Genomic DNA, 13,142 nt, shown 5'->3' on the forward strand with positions numbered 1-13,142 from the left:
CATGGTACAAATATATACTATCAGCATAATACAGTCATCACACAAGTTAATCATCAGAGTATATAAATTGAATTATTTACAATCCAGGGGGTGGGATATCGGAGGGGGTGGTTTGCGTCAAATCTTGCACTTGCACCTTTTAGATTACCTTTCGAGAAACTCTGAATTTTAGCGTTTTGAACAGTTCCAAAACAGCCCAAAACAACGCAAGCATAGGGCATTTTCTTTGAGAAAAGCAACTTCTCTGACAGTGGCAGGCCTACCACTTCGAGTCTCACATATAGCCGCATGTGACGTCAGGTGAATACAACCTATACTCTGACGTTTGTGCGTTTATTCAAAAGGAATGTAAAAAATGAAAAATGTAACAGTAGTGGAACGTTGTGCTTTTATTTAAAACAAATGTCAAGATGATCGATTATGCACAATTTAACAGTAGTGCGACGTTTTAAAAAAACTTGCTTTTATTTTTTGATGTCGAAATATGCAGTCTAATAGGAAAAATTGTGTATATTCTTCCATCCATCCATCCATTTTTTACCGCTTGTCCCTTTTTAGGGTTGCGGGGGGTGCTGGAGCCTATCTCAGCTGCATTTTGGAAGGCGGCGTACACCCTGGACAAGTCGCTACCTTATCACAGGGCCAACACAGACAGACAGACACTTCAAAAGTTAAATTTTTTAGCATAAATAATTCCACAAAATCTAGTATATCACATAGTTTATTGAAATTTATTTCATTGCCATTGTTACAATATATACTGTGTATATTTTACAAATGCAGTAGAACACATTCAAAAGCGAGTATCATTCAACAGAATCACAGTTAAAATTCAATTTGCCAATATTATTTAGTTTCTACTATGTTTGAAAAATTAAAACGTCAATTTTCTTGATCAGATTCCCTTCTCCAACCGAATTTTTACAAAGGCAAAAATGTTAAATTCTTTAAAAGTTTCAGGTTTTTAAGACATGCATTTAATGAGATCATTAAAGAGCACAAGTGGCACTGTTTCACATTGGAATTGGATCCAAAGTAAACCCCTAAAAGCCACAAAAAATATGTACTGCACAACCTATATACAGTAGAAGTTGAATAGCTGGAAAGTTGTCTAAAGAGATAAACTTGCAAGCAAAGTAAAACTTTAAGCAATTACTGTACAACAGTCTGTTACAAAATTGTGACTTATTGGAGTAAACAAAGCATTATCGGTAAGACAAAACTTAAAAACTACAGAATAGACAATATATAAACATTAAATGTCTAATTTTTTGGGGGAAAATGTTGTGCTCTTTGTACCGAGTCTTATAGGAGTGGATGATTGCTATAATTTACCATTATTGATACTCTTATCAGATATTATGGTTGAATGTTTCTACTGAATACAGAAATATAATGTAAAAACAAATTCTGCATAAGAGCAGTAGTAACGCAACATATATTAAAATTATGTTTGTGTACTTAATATCACCTCTAGACTGAGTTAAGACAGAATGTTGGAAGGTTTAACAAGCACACACAGAAAAATATGAAATAGTAGTAACCTTTTTTACAAAATTAATGAAACTGCACACTCCTTTCCATGTATGATTTGTGTCTAAATTGTTTTCTTTATGAACTACAACTGTCCAATAATGGCTGCAGTCAACGATCTACTGATATTTTTATCCTGTGTACAGAATCTGCTTCTCTCAGTGAGCTTGGAGTCAAGTTAAGGTTCATTTGCACATTCAATTACTCATTTGATTTTGCATACTTGCACATGTTAGACATCTGTTTTGAAAACGATACATTCCGAATTAGCCACTTAGCTTTTATGCCAATGCTTTTGAATTAGTTTCTGTCTGCCATACTAGGCACTTTGCAAGTCTTTGGCATTCAGAACACTTTTATAGAGGAAAACCCCCTTAAGAGCACTACAGGCTAAAAGACAGGCTAATTGCTCTTGTTTAGCTGCGAGAAAAGCAACTTTTGACCCAAGGAGGAATGCAGTGAGGTATGTTATTTTGCAAGTCATAAATATTATAGCGCACATAAATCAAGAAAGATGCCTTTTACAATGCTTCACAGTACAATAAAAATAAATAAGCGCATGGAATAACTGTAGGATGGATAGGGTATCAAAAACTGTAATTAAGTGCAGAATGTAAATTAAAAATTGGGCTGTCATGAGTGCAACTAATGCGTACTAAAACATTCCTTTGCAAAGACGGCTGCTGCATTTGTAAGTAAAACGAATGGCATTGGAAACAGAGGCATTAGGGAAAAGTTGTCAACTTAAGTTAAGGCAGATGAGCCCTTTTAAGGAAACTGCTTTGTCAATCATTCACTGTTGTGTTGACGCATCTGGTCCTCCGACAAGCTTCTGTTCCCTTTCCCTTGCTGCCGATGCTCTCAGACCCTCAAAGTTGAGCATCCTTCAGTGTTCTGGCTCTGTTCCTTCTTCTTGCGGCTGTAGGGTGCCACATACTCTCTTTTCCTTTCTCTATCAGTGTTCTCAACGGTTCCCTTGGGCTCCCTATACATCCATCTGGTTCTGTCCGCTACCATGACCCCTCCTTCACTGTGTGCTCCCAGATGCCAGTGCTCGTACTCTGTGCCGACTTATGGCGTCTTCGAGGAACACCGTCACCTTCTCAATGTCCTCCTTCATGACAAAAACAAAACACACAGCACATCAACACCTGCTTTGTTTTGTCTATAGCAGGAGTTCAAAATACATCTACCTCATTGATGAAAGCGTAGTGTACGAGCTCACTTGCAAGGTCTTTGGATGTATCAGCTGAATGGTGCACAAGATTAAAATGACTCTCGTTTGAAATATTTTCCTTTTAAGACACAGTAATGGTGAACCTACTTGGAAGGATGTCACAGCTAAGCTGCCGATGAAGTTTATCATCCATCTTTAGGAATAAAGACAGCTGGGGAAGAGGTTTAAAAGTCAGAAGTAAAATGGGCTCACCTTAATTCATTACCTCTTAAGATCAAATGAAGATATAATCATGCATATTCAACATTGAGTCCGATACTGAGATGTACCTGATATACTATGCGACTCACATGAGTTTTGGTCCCTTCATCATTGGACTCCAAGTTACAATGCATCTGAACCACCTAAAGAACAGGACACACATCTTTTAAAAGGTTTTAAATAATAGGTACAAGTAATGTTGGAACATTACAAAACAGCAGTAGAACTGAATATGTCAACTTTTTCATTACTAAATATGACAGTGAAACCTCGATTTATTTGCAACCTTTCTTCAGTTTACAAACTTTTAGATCAGGGGTAGGGAACCAATGGCTCTAGAGCTAGATGTGGCTCTTTTGATGACTGCATCTGGCTCTCAGATAAATCTTAGGTGACATTGCTTAACATGATAAGTAATTAGTAATTCCGCTGGTAATTACAGTGTTAAAAATAAAGTTCAAATTATAAAACATTCTCATGCATTTTAATCCAACCATCCGTTTTCTATTGCAACTGTCCAAGATGTCGCATTAATGGTAAGAAGTATTATATTTATTATTGGTTAACTTTATAATAACAAGGTTATTAAAAAGAATAAGCGACTTATAATAATCTAAAAATGTTGGTCTTAAAAATGCAAGAATTTAGTTGTATTCAGTGTTAGAAAATATTATATGGCTCTCACGGAAATACATTTTGAAATATTTGGCTTTCATGGCTCTCTCAGCCATAAAGGTTCTCGACCCCTGCTTTAGATCGTGCCAAATATGCCCTTGTGTGCGAACCATGTCTAGGTGTACGAACGCTTCATTGATTCATTTTGTGTGCTGCTGGAAGCGTTAAGACACTGCCATTTTGATGACATCACTTACTATGCAGTACAGTACACACAAGGCCTGGCCATGTTGGAAAGACGGAGCCCCTTACGTCACATCATGTTTATGCAATCCGTGTTTCTTTTCTTGCCATTAACAACGTTTTGTCTATTTTGCTTACTCAATATGGTTCTAAAAAGCCAACAAACCAGCCCGGAAAGAAATAGGGAATTTTCTGCGGGCTTAAACTTAGAGAGGAAAGGGAACCCACGCACACTTGCCTTCCTCTCTCGACCTGCCCTCCTTTCTCGACGCTCCGTCACGTCATCTGACATTGGCGAACAGCAAGGAATAACTTAAAAAAATGTTTTAAAATTATTGTGGCAACATGGTTGTTAACGTTTTTGAGAGCAGCAAAAGGACCTTTGTTTGCGTGCGCGATTTGACAGTTTAGTTTGCCGTTTTTTGTATGAAGTGATTATAAAAAGATTGTTGCTCCATTACCCCCTCGTATGAAAAAAAAAAAATACTCTGGACAAGTCGCCACCTCATTGCAGGGCCAACACAGATAGACAGACAACATTCACAGTCACATTCACACACTAGGGCCAATTTAGTGTTGCCAATCAACTTATCCCAGGTGCATGTCTTTGGAGGTGGGAGGAAGCCGGAGTACTCGGAGGGAACCCACGCAGTCATGGGGAGGACATGCAAACTCCACACAGATAGATCCCGAGCCCGGGATTGAACTCAGGACTACTCAGGACCTTCGTATTGTGAGGCAGACGCACTAACTCCTCTCCACCGTGCTGCCCCTAAAAGAGGTTATGTTTAGTAAAATTCTACCCAAAATGTGGTACTCTTATGTCCTTGTGTATTTGTTTTCAGTCCCGCACCTGTTCTCACTTTTTCTCTCTCCTACAGAGTGACGTGCGGCAGGCTCAAGACCACAGGGCACACCTACACCCAATTAGTAGTCCCACTAATTAACTGTGCCGGTGCAGCATGTTGTTGCCGGAGCTTTGATTTTCCAATGACAATTCCACACTCGCAGAATCGTCTGTGTACCAGCAACTCTCTGGTAATCCAGGTCTGCCCAGTTACTCTGTGCTTTGCCGAGCGCCTTAGTCTGTGTTTTTGTATTTTCATGGTGTGCTTGTTTATGCCACCATCGCATTTTGTTGTCTGATGTTTGAGTGCCTTCGCAATAAAGAGGAAAATGCGGCGATGACCAAAAAGAACGCGGAGTTGGAATGTAATTACAACACTTTATGTACATATTTATATAATATTTACATATTTATATAATATGTAACTACAAGCTCCATTCACAGACACAGTCCCATTGCTTTTATGAGCGGTCGAGCGAGTCAAAAGCCGAAAAAAAAAAAAAAAAAAATGTATTAAAATTTTTTTTATCATTTTTTTTTTATTTGTGGCGGCCGTAATTCTTTCGTGGCGGGCCGCCACAAATAAATGAATGTGTGGGAAACCCTGTATATACATATGCATCTACATCTACACATATATATATATATATATATATATATATATATATATATATATACCTGCGATGAGGTGGCGACTCTTCCAGGGTGTACTTCGCCTTCTGCCCTAATGCAGCTCTAAGATAGGCTCCAGCGACCCCCGCTACCCCAAAAGGGACAAGCGGTAGAAAATGGATGGATTTATATAAATATATATATACATATACATTTGTATACATGTATTTATACAGTATATATATGTATATATATTTATATATACATACACACATATACATGTATAAATAAATGAGGACCTTTGTCGAGGCTCATGTTAACATTTTGTTTTTGGTGAACTCTACTTCGAGATACGAACCTTTCTGTTGGAACCAAATGTCCTTATTTGTTTACATTGTTTATTTTATTGTCTTTAATTGATTGCTGGCCTCAGCCCAGAGGGAATTTCCTTTTTTGGTGGATTGCTCCGCCCACTTCCTGTTAGGTATCAGGAAGTGTTGACTGGGAGGAGACTGAGGATACGGGGTGGTTACCATCGTAACCTCCTTTAAATTGGGTCCAGGTGTGAGCACGGGCAGGGCGATGGGAAGACAAACAGTTTTCGACCGTGTTATCGAACGTACCGTGACGTGACTGACGTGAGTTTTTGTGACAATGCTGTATCAATATGCCAGCCAAGGTCAGCATACTTTTGTTGTATAGCATGCATTTGATTTAATTTGTTAGCTTAAAAATAAACGGATTGTCATATCCAAAAACCAAACTACAGTACTGGACATTGTCATTTACACGCGTCAATCTGGTCAACACCGTTGCCCTCAGTATCGGCACAGAGGTAAGGGCAATACACTTTCTATATACGAACCATAATCAGGAACCAATTGAGTTTGTAAATCGAGGCTTCACTGTACGTATAAGAAGTCACTAATATGACTGTGTGCTGATATGTGAAAGACCAACCTTCCTGGTCTCTGTCTCCTGGGGTTCAGGGGTGGGCGTTTTGACCGTCTCCACCTGCTCCTGAGACAAGGAGAGTGCACGGGGTACGGGGTGTGGCCGAGATGACGCAAAGTTCATCAGGGGGTAAATCCCATTCCTGAAAAGGACAAAACGCTGATTGTACCCACAACTTAGAAATTACAAGTTGTAATGCTCACTTTACATCCTCCAGAAACTTGTCCAGTTCCAAAGGGGACACGTGGGAGTACCTGTAGGACAATTAATTGGGCAACGTTAACACCGGTCTCCACGTGATATGTGATATTCATACGTTTCCAAAAATACCAGGGTGCTTGATTTTACTTTAGCTGAATTCCCAGCCTGTCTTCATGCTTGATCTCTGCCATGACAGCGTTGGGGTCAAATGACTTGGTCCTCTCTTCCACGCAGTTCTCAGGAAGCAAGTCTGCAGACACAAATGGTCAAACCTTAAATGCGAGAAGTGCTGACACAGGGATAGAAGCCATGAATCAGATGCTCACACTGGTTGCTGATCAGGCAGTGGGCAGCCAGCAGTTTGAGGGAGTGGACCTCAAACAGGACCCGGTGGAAGAGAAGGTCATGAGCAGTGGGACGGAGCTTGGCGTCCTGGCCTAAACAAGACTGTGTGAACTCCTGCAGGGGGAAGATAACCACTATCACTGTATATTTGATTCTTACTAAAAAATAAACTAAGGCAATATATGTAAACTTAAAACTTACTCTCATGAGAGGGTCTTCGAGGGATTGTCCTGCATTTACAATGGCCTCCTTGGAGACAGCAGCATCTCCATTGGCCTGGATCTCCAACACTGCCATCTAGAGGAACAAATCATCCGTTAAAACACACACATCGCCAGCGAGATCAGTCGGCACTTTTCTCACCTCCAAAGCACAGATGCCAAAGGAGAAAATGTCGATGGCATAATCATCTTCACCCGCTGGAAGCACAAAAAAGGAGTGAGGTGAGTGGGTGGAGACACACAAGAAACTTAAAGGAAAAGTTTGTCCCGTATGAAAATATAGTTAATATTTAACCGCCGGGTAGTACAGGAAGACCTGCCTTGTAATCTACAGCGGCTTGAAAAAGTGTTTGTCCTATTATGACCATTAACATAAATATATTTTATTGTGATGTTATGTGATAGATCAACACAAAGTGTCACACAGTTGAAAAGGAAAATGATTCATGATTTTCATTTTCTTTTTTTAACAAATAAAAAACAAGAAAAATGTGGCGTGCTAAAATATTCAGCCCCCTTTACTCTGAGTGCAAACCTCTGAGTGCCTTCAGTAGTTGTGGAATGATTGCTTCTCAAATAGTGAGCTGTCATGGGTGCCGTGAATAAATTTAACTTGGAAATTGTTTTAAATTGTTGCATATGTTATTTCAGCCCGTTATTACTCTATTTGAACAATTAGATGATTGCATATTGAATGCTAATGCCTGAAACACATACAAAAAAATGTTTCCCGTTCCAAACAGTATTTCCATTCTTTGTGTGTGACAGAAAATAATACAGAACCATTTCTTTTTTAGATGGATGGATATATGAAGCAGGTAGTGACCTGGCCCAAAAGACTTGCGGCCGTAAATGCAGGGAAAGGCGGCTCCACAGCGTATTGATTCAAGGGGGCTAAACACTTTTGCACAACACACTTTTCAGTTTTAATTAGAAAAAAAAAATCACGTACAGTGTGCCAATTTGTGTTGGTCTTTAACATAAAATCCCAATAAAATATATCAATGTTTGTGGTTGTCAAAATGTGGAAAAGTTTATGAGGTATTATTCAGGGAGGTTCAGATAAAGGTTTTATGCTGCTGATTCCATATCAGTCGACACCAATGACGCCAATACCGATACTGATCACATGTATCAACTATACATTTCGCAACGTATTCATGGTGAGTGCTATTGACAGTTTAACAATATCAACACAATATATTGAAAGTAGTTCCATATTCTCTTGTATTATATACATTTGTTTGAGCAAAACAAAGTCAAATGTACACAATTATTAAACAAAAGCAAAAACAATCTACTACTCTTGTAAATCCTTAAATTTTTGCCCTCATGTGTCTAGGGACTTATTACCTGAGTTTGTAAAAATGAACAAAAACAACAACAGCATTTGTTGTTTCAAGTTAGCCTTGCAGATAGCTTAGCTACGAGCATGCCCCCCCCTGTCTTCTTGATCTGTAACATGTTTAGCCTCGTCCTTCAGTGATAATACTACTTAAGATACTGAGAAATGCAGTTTATTTGCCGCAATGGGGGTGGTTATTATAATTTAGGGGAGCGGCTCTACACTGCATGGAGATACACAATTAGCTGCTATCATGTCAGTCTGGGGACTAAACATAAATACAGTGTCAGCCTGAGACGATCATTACTGAAAGGTATTAATCGACAATGATAATCACATACTGTACTTTTTCATGAAAAAAGGCAAATACTGATCAGTGGCCAGTTAATTGGCACGTTCCTAGAAGGAATATGAATTTCTTTCATGAAAAGTGAAACCAGTTCTTGAAGGAGAAGCGAAGAAAGCCATCTTTATCAAGGTTGAAAAACCATCCCTGAACAGAGGAGGAAGTTTGCAAGTGCGACACCAAGTATGTCCTACATACAACACTGTCATTTGAAGCATTCGTAAGAGACTCAACAATTTAGCCTCTAATGAAAAACAGCATGACATAGAAACATTACGGTTCCGGTGCCCTCTGTCCCATCAATACAACTGAATGGAACACTACGCAGGGTTTTCCCTTAATGTATTGCAGTGGCAGGCCGTGTGTTTCCCACCTAGGCCTTCAGTGATGTCCGACTTCAATGATTACTTCTCAAAATACCATCATTTATGTCACCACATGACCATTGCAGGAGAAATACTATACAGGAAAACATTAACGCCCTACTGGGCATTGTAAAAAATGGGTTACTTTCTGGCGCATTTAAAAATCATTAAACCCGCATTCAGCAATTAAAACATATCTTATGTGGTACTGTCAAAATTAAAATTGCAAAAAACATTTTAAACGTGAAAAAATAAAGAAATAAACTATCTGAACTCACATTTCATCGATAGCTGAGCTCGCATTCGGAGTTGGCCGAGATGGTCTCAAAAGATGTAGTTTCTCTTTAAATATCCTTCTTGAAAATGGCCTTGCAAATATATGTGTTGTCTTGTCTAATAATAAAAGATGCAGATGAGGCGTGTTGGCTGACTTCTTAAAGTTTACTCCATAGTAGGCTTATTCAAAACATCCCGCTAACGGCATGTCTACATTTAAAAACCTAAACAGGGCTACTGCGCATGCTCTTTACTACTGTGGCATGCTGGGTAATGGAGTTCTTATGCTACCTGGCTCATAACATCACTATATATCTGCCTTAGGCCATCTAGAAGGCCTTACTGAAAACAAAGCGTGATCTGATTGGCTATCGCAACTGTCTGTCACTGTATGTCCCTGTTCGTTTACAACGCACGGACACCAGCATTCCTGAATCTGAAGGCCTGCGGCAGATTTGGTACAGCATGGCAACATAAGCTAGCTGAATTCTGATTGGATAAAAAAATCTATAAACAAAAAACAACATTGCTGGAATGAGCATATGACATGAAGAGAATATGAAAACTTCTAGATATTTAGGTAGATAGATAGATAGATAGATAGATAGATAGATAGATAGATAGATAGATAGATGGATAGATAGATAGATAGATAGTACTTTATTGATTCCTTCAGGAGAGTTCCTTCAGGAAAATTAAAATTCCAGCAGCAGTGTACAGAGTTGAGATCAATTTAAACAAAGTAAAAAGTAAATAATGGGGGTTTAAATGGAAACAAAATAGAGAAATATTACAATAAGAATAAAAAATAAAAAGCAACAATGGGAATAAAAATATAACAGTAAAATAAGAATATAACAAGAGAAAGTAGGCAGTAGTGACCATGTTATGAAAATGTATTGCACTGTTATTGTTTTGCATCCCCTGTCGTCCTTGTACCCCCCGCCCCAGAGAGGAGTTGTACAGTCTAATTGCGTGAGGGACAAAGAAGTTTTTGAGTCTATTAGTCTATTTAGGGAAAGTAAATAAAAAATTACATTTATCTTTAATTATGATCATGATTTCTGGTTATGTTAGGCCAGCAGAGAAGGCCTTGCTGGCCCTGACGGCATACCACTGATGTATTGGATTGTGGCGGTGCACCACGACAACATATTAGCAGCCAGGGCTAAAAAAAAAAACATTTTTTTACATCAAAACAAAATAAGGTGATATAATGTATTGTTGCGTCCAGAAGACACACAAAGCCCGACGACCTTTTTAGCTCTTATTGCAATTGTTATGCTAACAACATGCCAAATTCCAGAAAGGATTTTCTCCGTGTTTTCACTCCTAACAACATAACACTTCCTAGATCTCCGCTGACACGGTGTGTTCACAACCATGAGAAAAATTAACACCATAACATACTAACATGCACATTAACACCAGCAGGTAGCTACAGTATGAATGGATTGATATAGTTTATTATGTGTGCACGGATGCATGGAAAATTTGTCTGCTAAAAGAAGACGTACTTAGATCATCGGAACAGCGCTGCCGAAACCGCATGTTGTGATGACATAAGTCATATGCATGGGGTTATCTGGATCGGAGGCAGCATGTCCGCAATGTGGATGTATTTTAATGTATTCCCTATATACACGCCGAGGGCGATCTTTAAAATTTAAATGACACTTGCAAACAGTTTATAAGCAGAGAAAGGTTTGCAACAGCGCAAAGCAAGTGTGCCTTCAAGCTCTCTACAGCTTGCTTTTCGTCGTGGACATTGAGCGACATAAGTAAAGAGTCTTTAAACACGAGTACAGTCTCCAATAACACCGGGAATAGATGCTAAAATTGTCGTTTTTCTGAAAAAGAAAAAAAAAAGAAAAGGATTGGAGAATTCTCTAGAAAAAATCTCAAAAACAAGTACCAACAATAGAACAATAGAGCAAAACAATATTTTGTAAGAAAAACAATTGTTCATACTATAATTAAAGGGGCTGTTTGCAAATTGCTCGCAGTTACATTTTTCGAAGCATAAATATAACAAGAACACAATTGGCTAGCTTGTGTTACCATTAATGGTTTAACAGAACAAAGTTGTGTTAAAACGGAAGATATTTTCCGAACTACTAAATTTGTGTAGTAAAATGTTTTACCTGCCTGAATAAAATGATTGTTTTTTACAGCGGTCACTCACTCTGTCTCGCCAACACATACACGCAGAGAGCGCATGCACACATACAAAAGCAGTCCAAAAGAAGCAACGAACAATTTGCAGTCATGTTGTCATGATAGAATATACGTTTAAAGACAGCTAACCTTAGGAATCCAAATCACTATCATTAGCTTTTTTTTTAATTGAAACGTTTATTAGTAGATTGCAAAGTACAGTACATATTCCGTACAACTGACCACTAAATTGTAACACCCAAATAGGTTTTTCAACTTGTTTAAGTAAATCAATTCATGGTAAAGAACTGGCTAAGAACACTCAAATCTAATGTGCATGCACGGTCACGTACGTACGTAGTTACATTATTACCTCTTCGAAGCCAAAAGAGGCGGGATGTATACATACTTCCGTATTCTGGTGCAAAAAAATGAAGATTCCTCTGTTCGTCACGATGTTGCCTCCCCTTGCTCTGGACGTTTGCGTCTGGGAATACTGAAAAAGAAGAGGGAAAAACAGTATACAAATCACTGAGGCACAATACATTTACAAATGTGGATAAAAACAAGCGGCAAATGAATCTTACCATTTACAAACAGCCGATGCCACACTGTGGAAAGAGAAGTATGCATGAATAAGATAAATTCAGTAGGCATGGATTATCTTTTTGTAATGGCATGCAAAACCCTGCAGGGGTCAGACCTGAGCCAATCTTGATGAGTCCATTATGCTGGATGAAGATGGTGTCACAAGTCAGGTTGCCATGGATTATTGGTGGATCACAAGAGTGCAAATAACTAAAATACATAAAATAATTGCTGCTCAGCACTGCGATAAAATGACACAATCAGGAGGTATCCAGTACCTGAGGGCAGAGAGGATCTGGGTGCACCATCTTTTCCAGGCCTAAATACAACACACAAAATGCAGCACAATACTACTACAATAAAACAACAGGAAGGTAGATGTTGGATGAATAAGTGGAAAGTTTCAAAGCATTATGAGGACTACATTACAAGCTCTGTGGGCCATCAGGCTGCTATGTTACATAACCTCTAATCCTGTTTTAATAAAACGGTTTTGAGTAGTGACTGGACAGCAGAAAAAAAAACCCCCATTGTGATGGGAGTTGAGACCGACCTTCACATTCATGGTCTTGTGGTTCTTCTTGGTTTTCTTCAGAAACTGCTTGAGGCTGCCGGATGACATGTATTCAGTGATGAAGATGACCTGTAAAGGATGTACAGCGTGTGAGGCGCATCTCGATAAAGATAAAAAAGGTAAAAAAAATGAAAATAAAAAAAATAAAAAGGTCTACCCGAGCTTGACTCTCCTTCATGTCCAACCAGTACTTGTGGAACTTGACAATGTTAGGATGTTCCACCTGCATCAGGTTCTCAAACATCTCCTTGATCTTCTCCTACATCAGATATTATACATATTATCTAAAATCGTCACATACAGTACATGATGGACCACCACAATGTATCCTACAATACACTGGACTGGATAAAAGCCCAAAATTATCCATCCATCCATCCTTTTTCTACCGCTTATTCCCTTTTGGGGTCGCGGGGGGCGCTGGCGCCTATCTCAGCTACAATCGGGCGGAAGGCGGGGTACACCCTGGACAAGTCGCCACC

General features: G+C 38.9%; 1 protein-coding gene across 2 annotated transcripts in view; it reads right to left on the minus strand.

Moving 5' to 3' along the window:
- Positions 1-705: 705 nt before the first annotated feature.
- nrbp2b (nuclear receptor binding protein 2b) overlaps positions 706-13,142 on the minus strand; it is a 42,317-nt gene continuing 29,880 nt past the window's right edge. Inside the window, exons 3-18 of one of the 2 annotated variants that reach the window (XM_061921715.1) lie at positions 12,818-12,919; positions 12,640-12,729; positions 12,365-12,405; positions 12,202-12,296; positions 12,086-12,109; positions 11,908-11,994; positions 7,152-7,207; positions 6,990-7,085; positions 6,770-6,902; positions 6,591-6,693; positions 6,446-6,496; positions 6,249-6,384; positions 3,040-3,114; positions 2,858-2,921; positions 2,727-2,782; positions 706-2,647 (exon numbers count right to left, since the gene is read on the minus strand). In XM_061921715.1, the coding sequence (XP_061777699.1) occupies positions 2,561-2,647; positions 2,727-2,782; positions 2,858-2,921; positions 3,040-3,114; positions 6,249-6,384; positions 6,446-6,496; positions 6,591-6,693; positions 6,770-6,902; positions 6,990-7,085; positions 7,152-7,207; positions 11,908-11,994; positions 12,086-12,109; positions 12,202-12,296; positions 12,365-12,405; positions 12,640-12,729; positions 12,818-12,919 (1,296 nt within the window). In that variant the 3' untranslated portion in view covers positions 706-2,560. The remainder of the gene's footprint in view (positions 2,648-2,726; positions 2,783-2,857; positions 2,922-3,039; positions 3,115-6,248; positions 6,385-6,445; positions 6,497-6,590; positions 6,694-6,769; positions 6,903-6,989; positions 7,086-7,151; positions 7,208-11,907; positions 11,995-12,085; positions 12,110-12,201; positions 12,297-12,364; positions 12,406-12,639; positions 12,730-12,817; positions 12,920-13,142) is intronic. The other variant, XM_061921716.1, reaches the window with a different exon arrangement.

The sequence above is a fragment of the Nerophis ophidion genome, linkage group LG15 (genome assembly GCF_033978795.1).
Source record: "Nerophis ophidion isolate RoL-2023_Sa linkage group LG15, RoL_Noph_v1.0, whole genome shotgun sequence".
NCBI classification, from domain to species: Eukaryota; Metazoa; Chordata; class Actinopteri; order Syngnathiformes; family Syngnathidae; genus Nerophis; species Nerophis ophidion.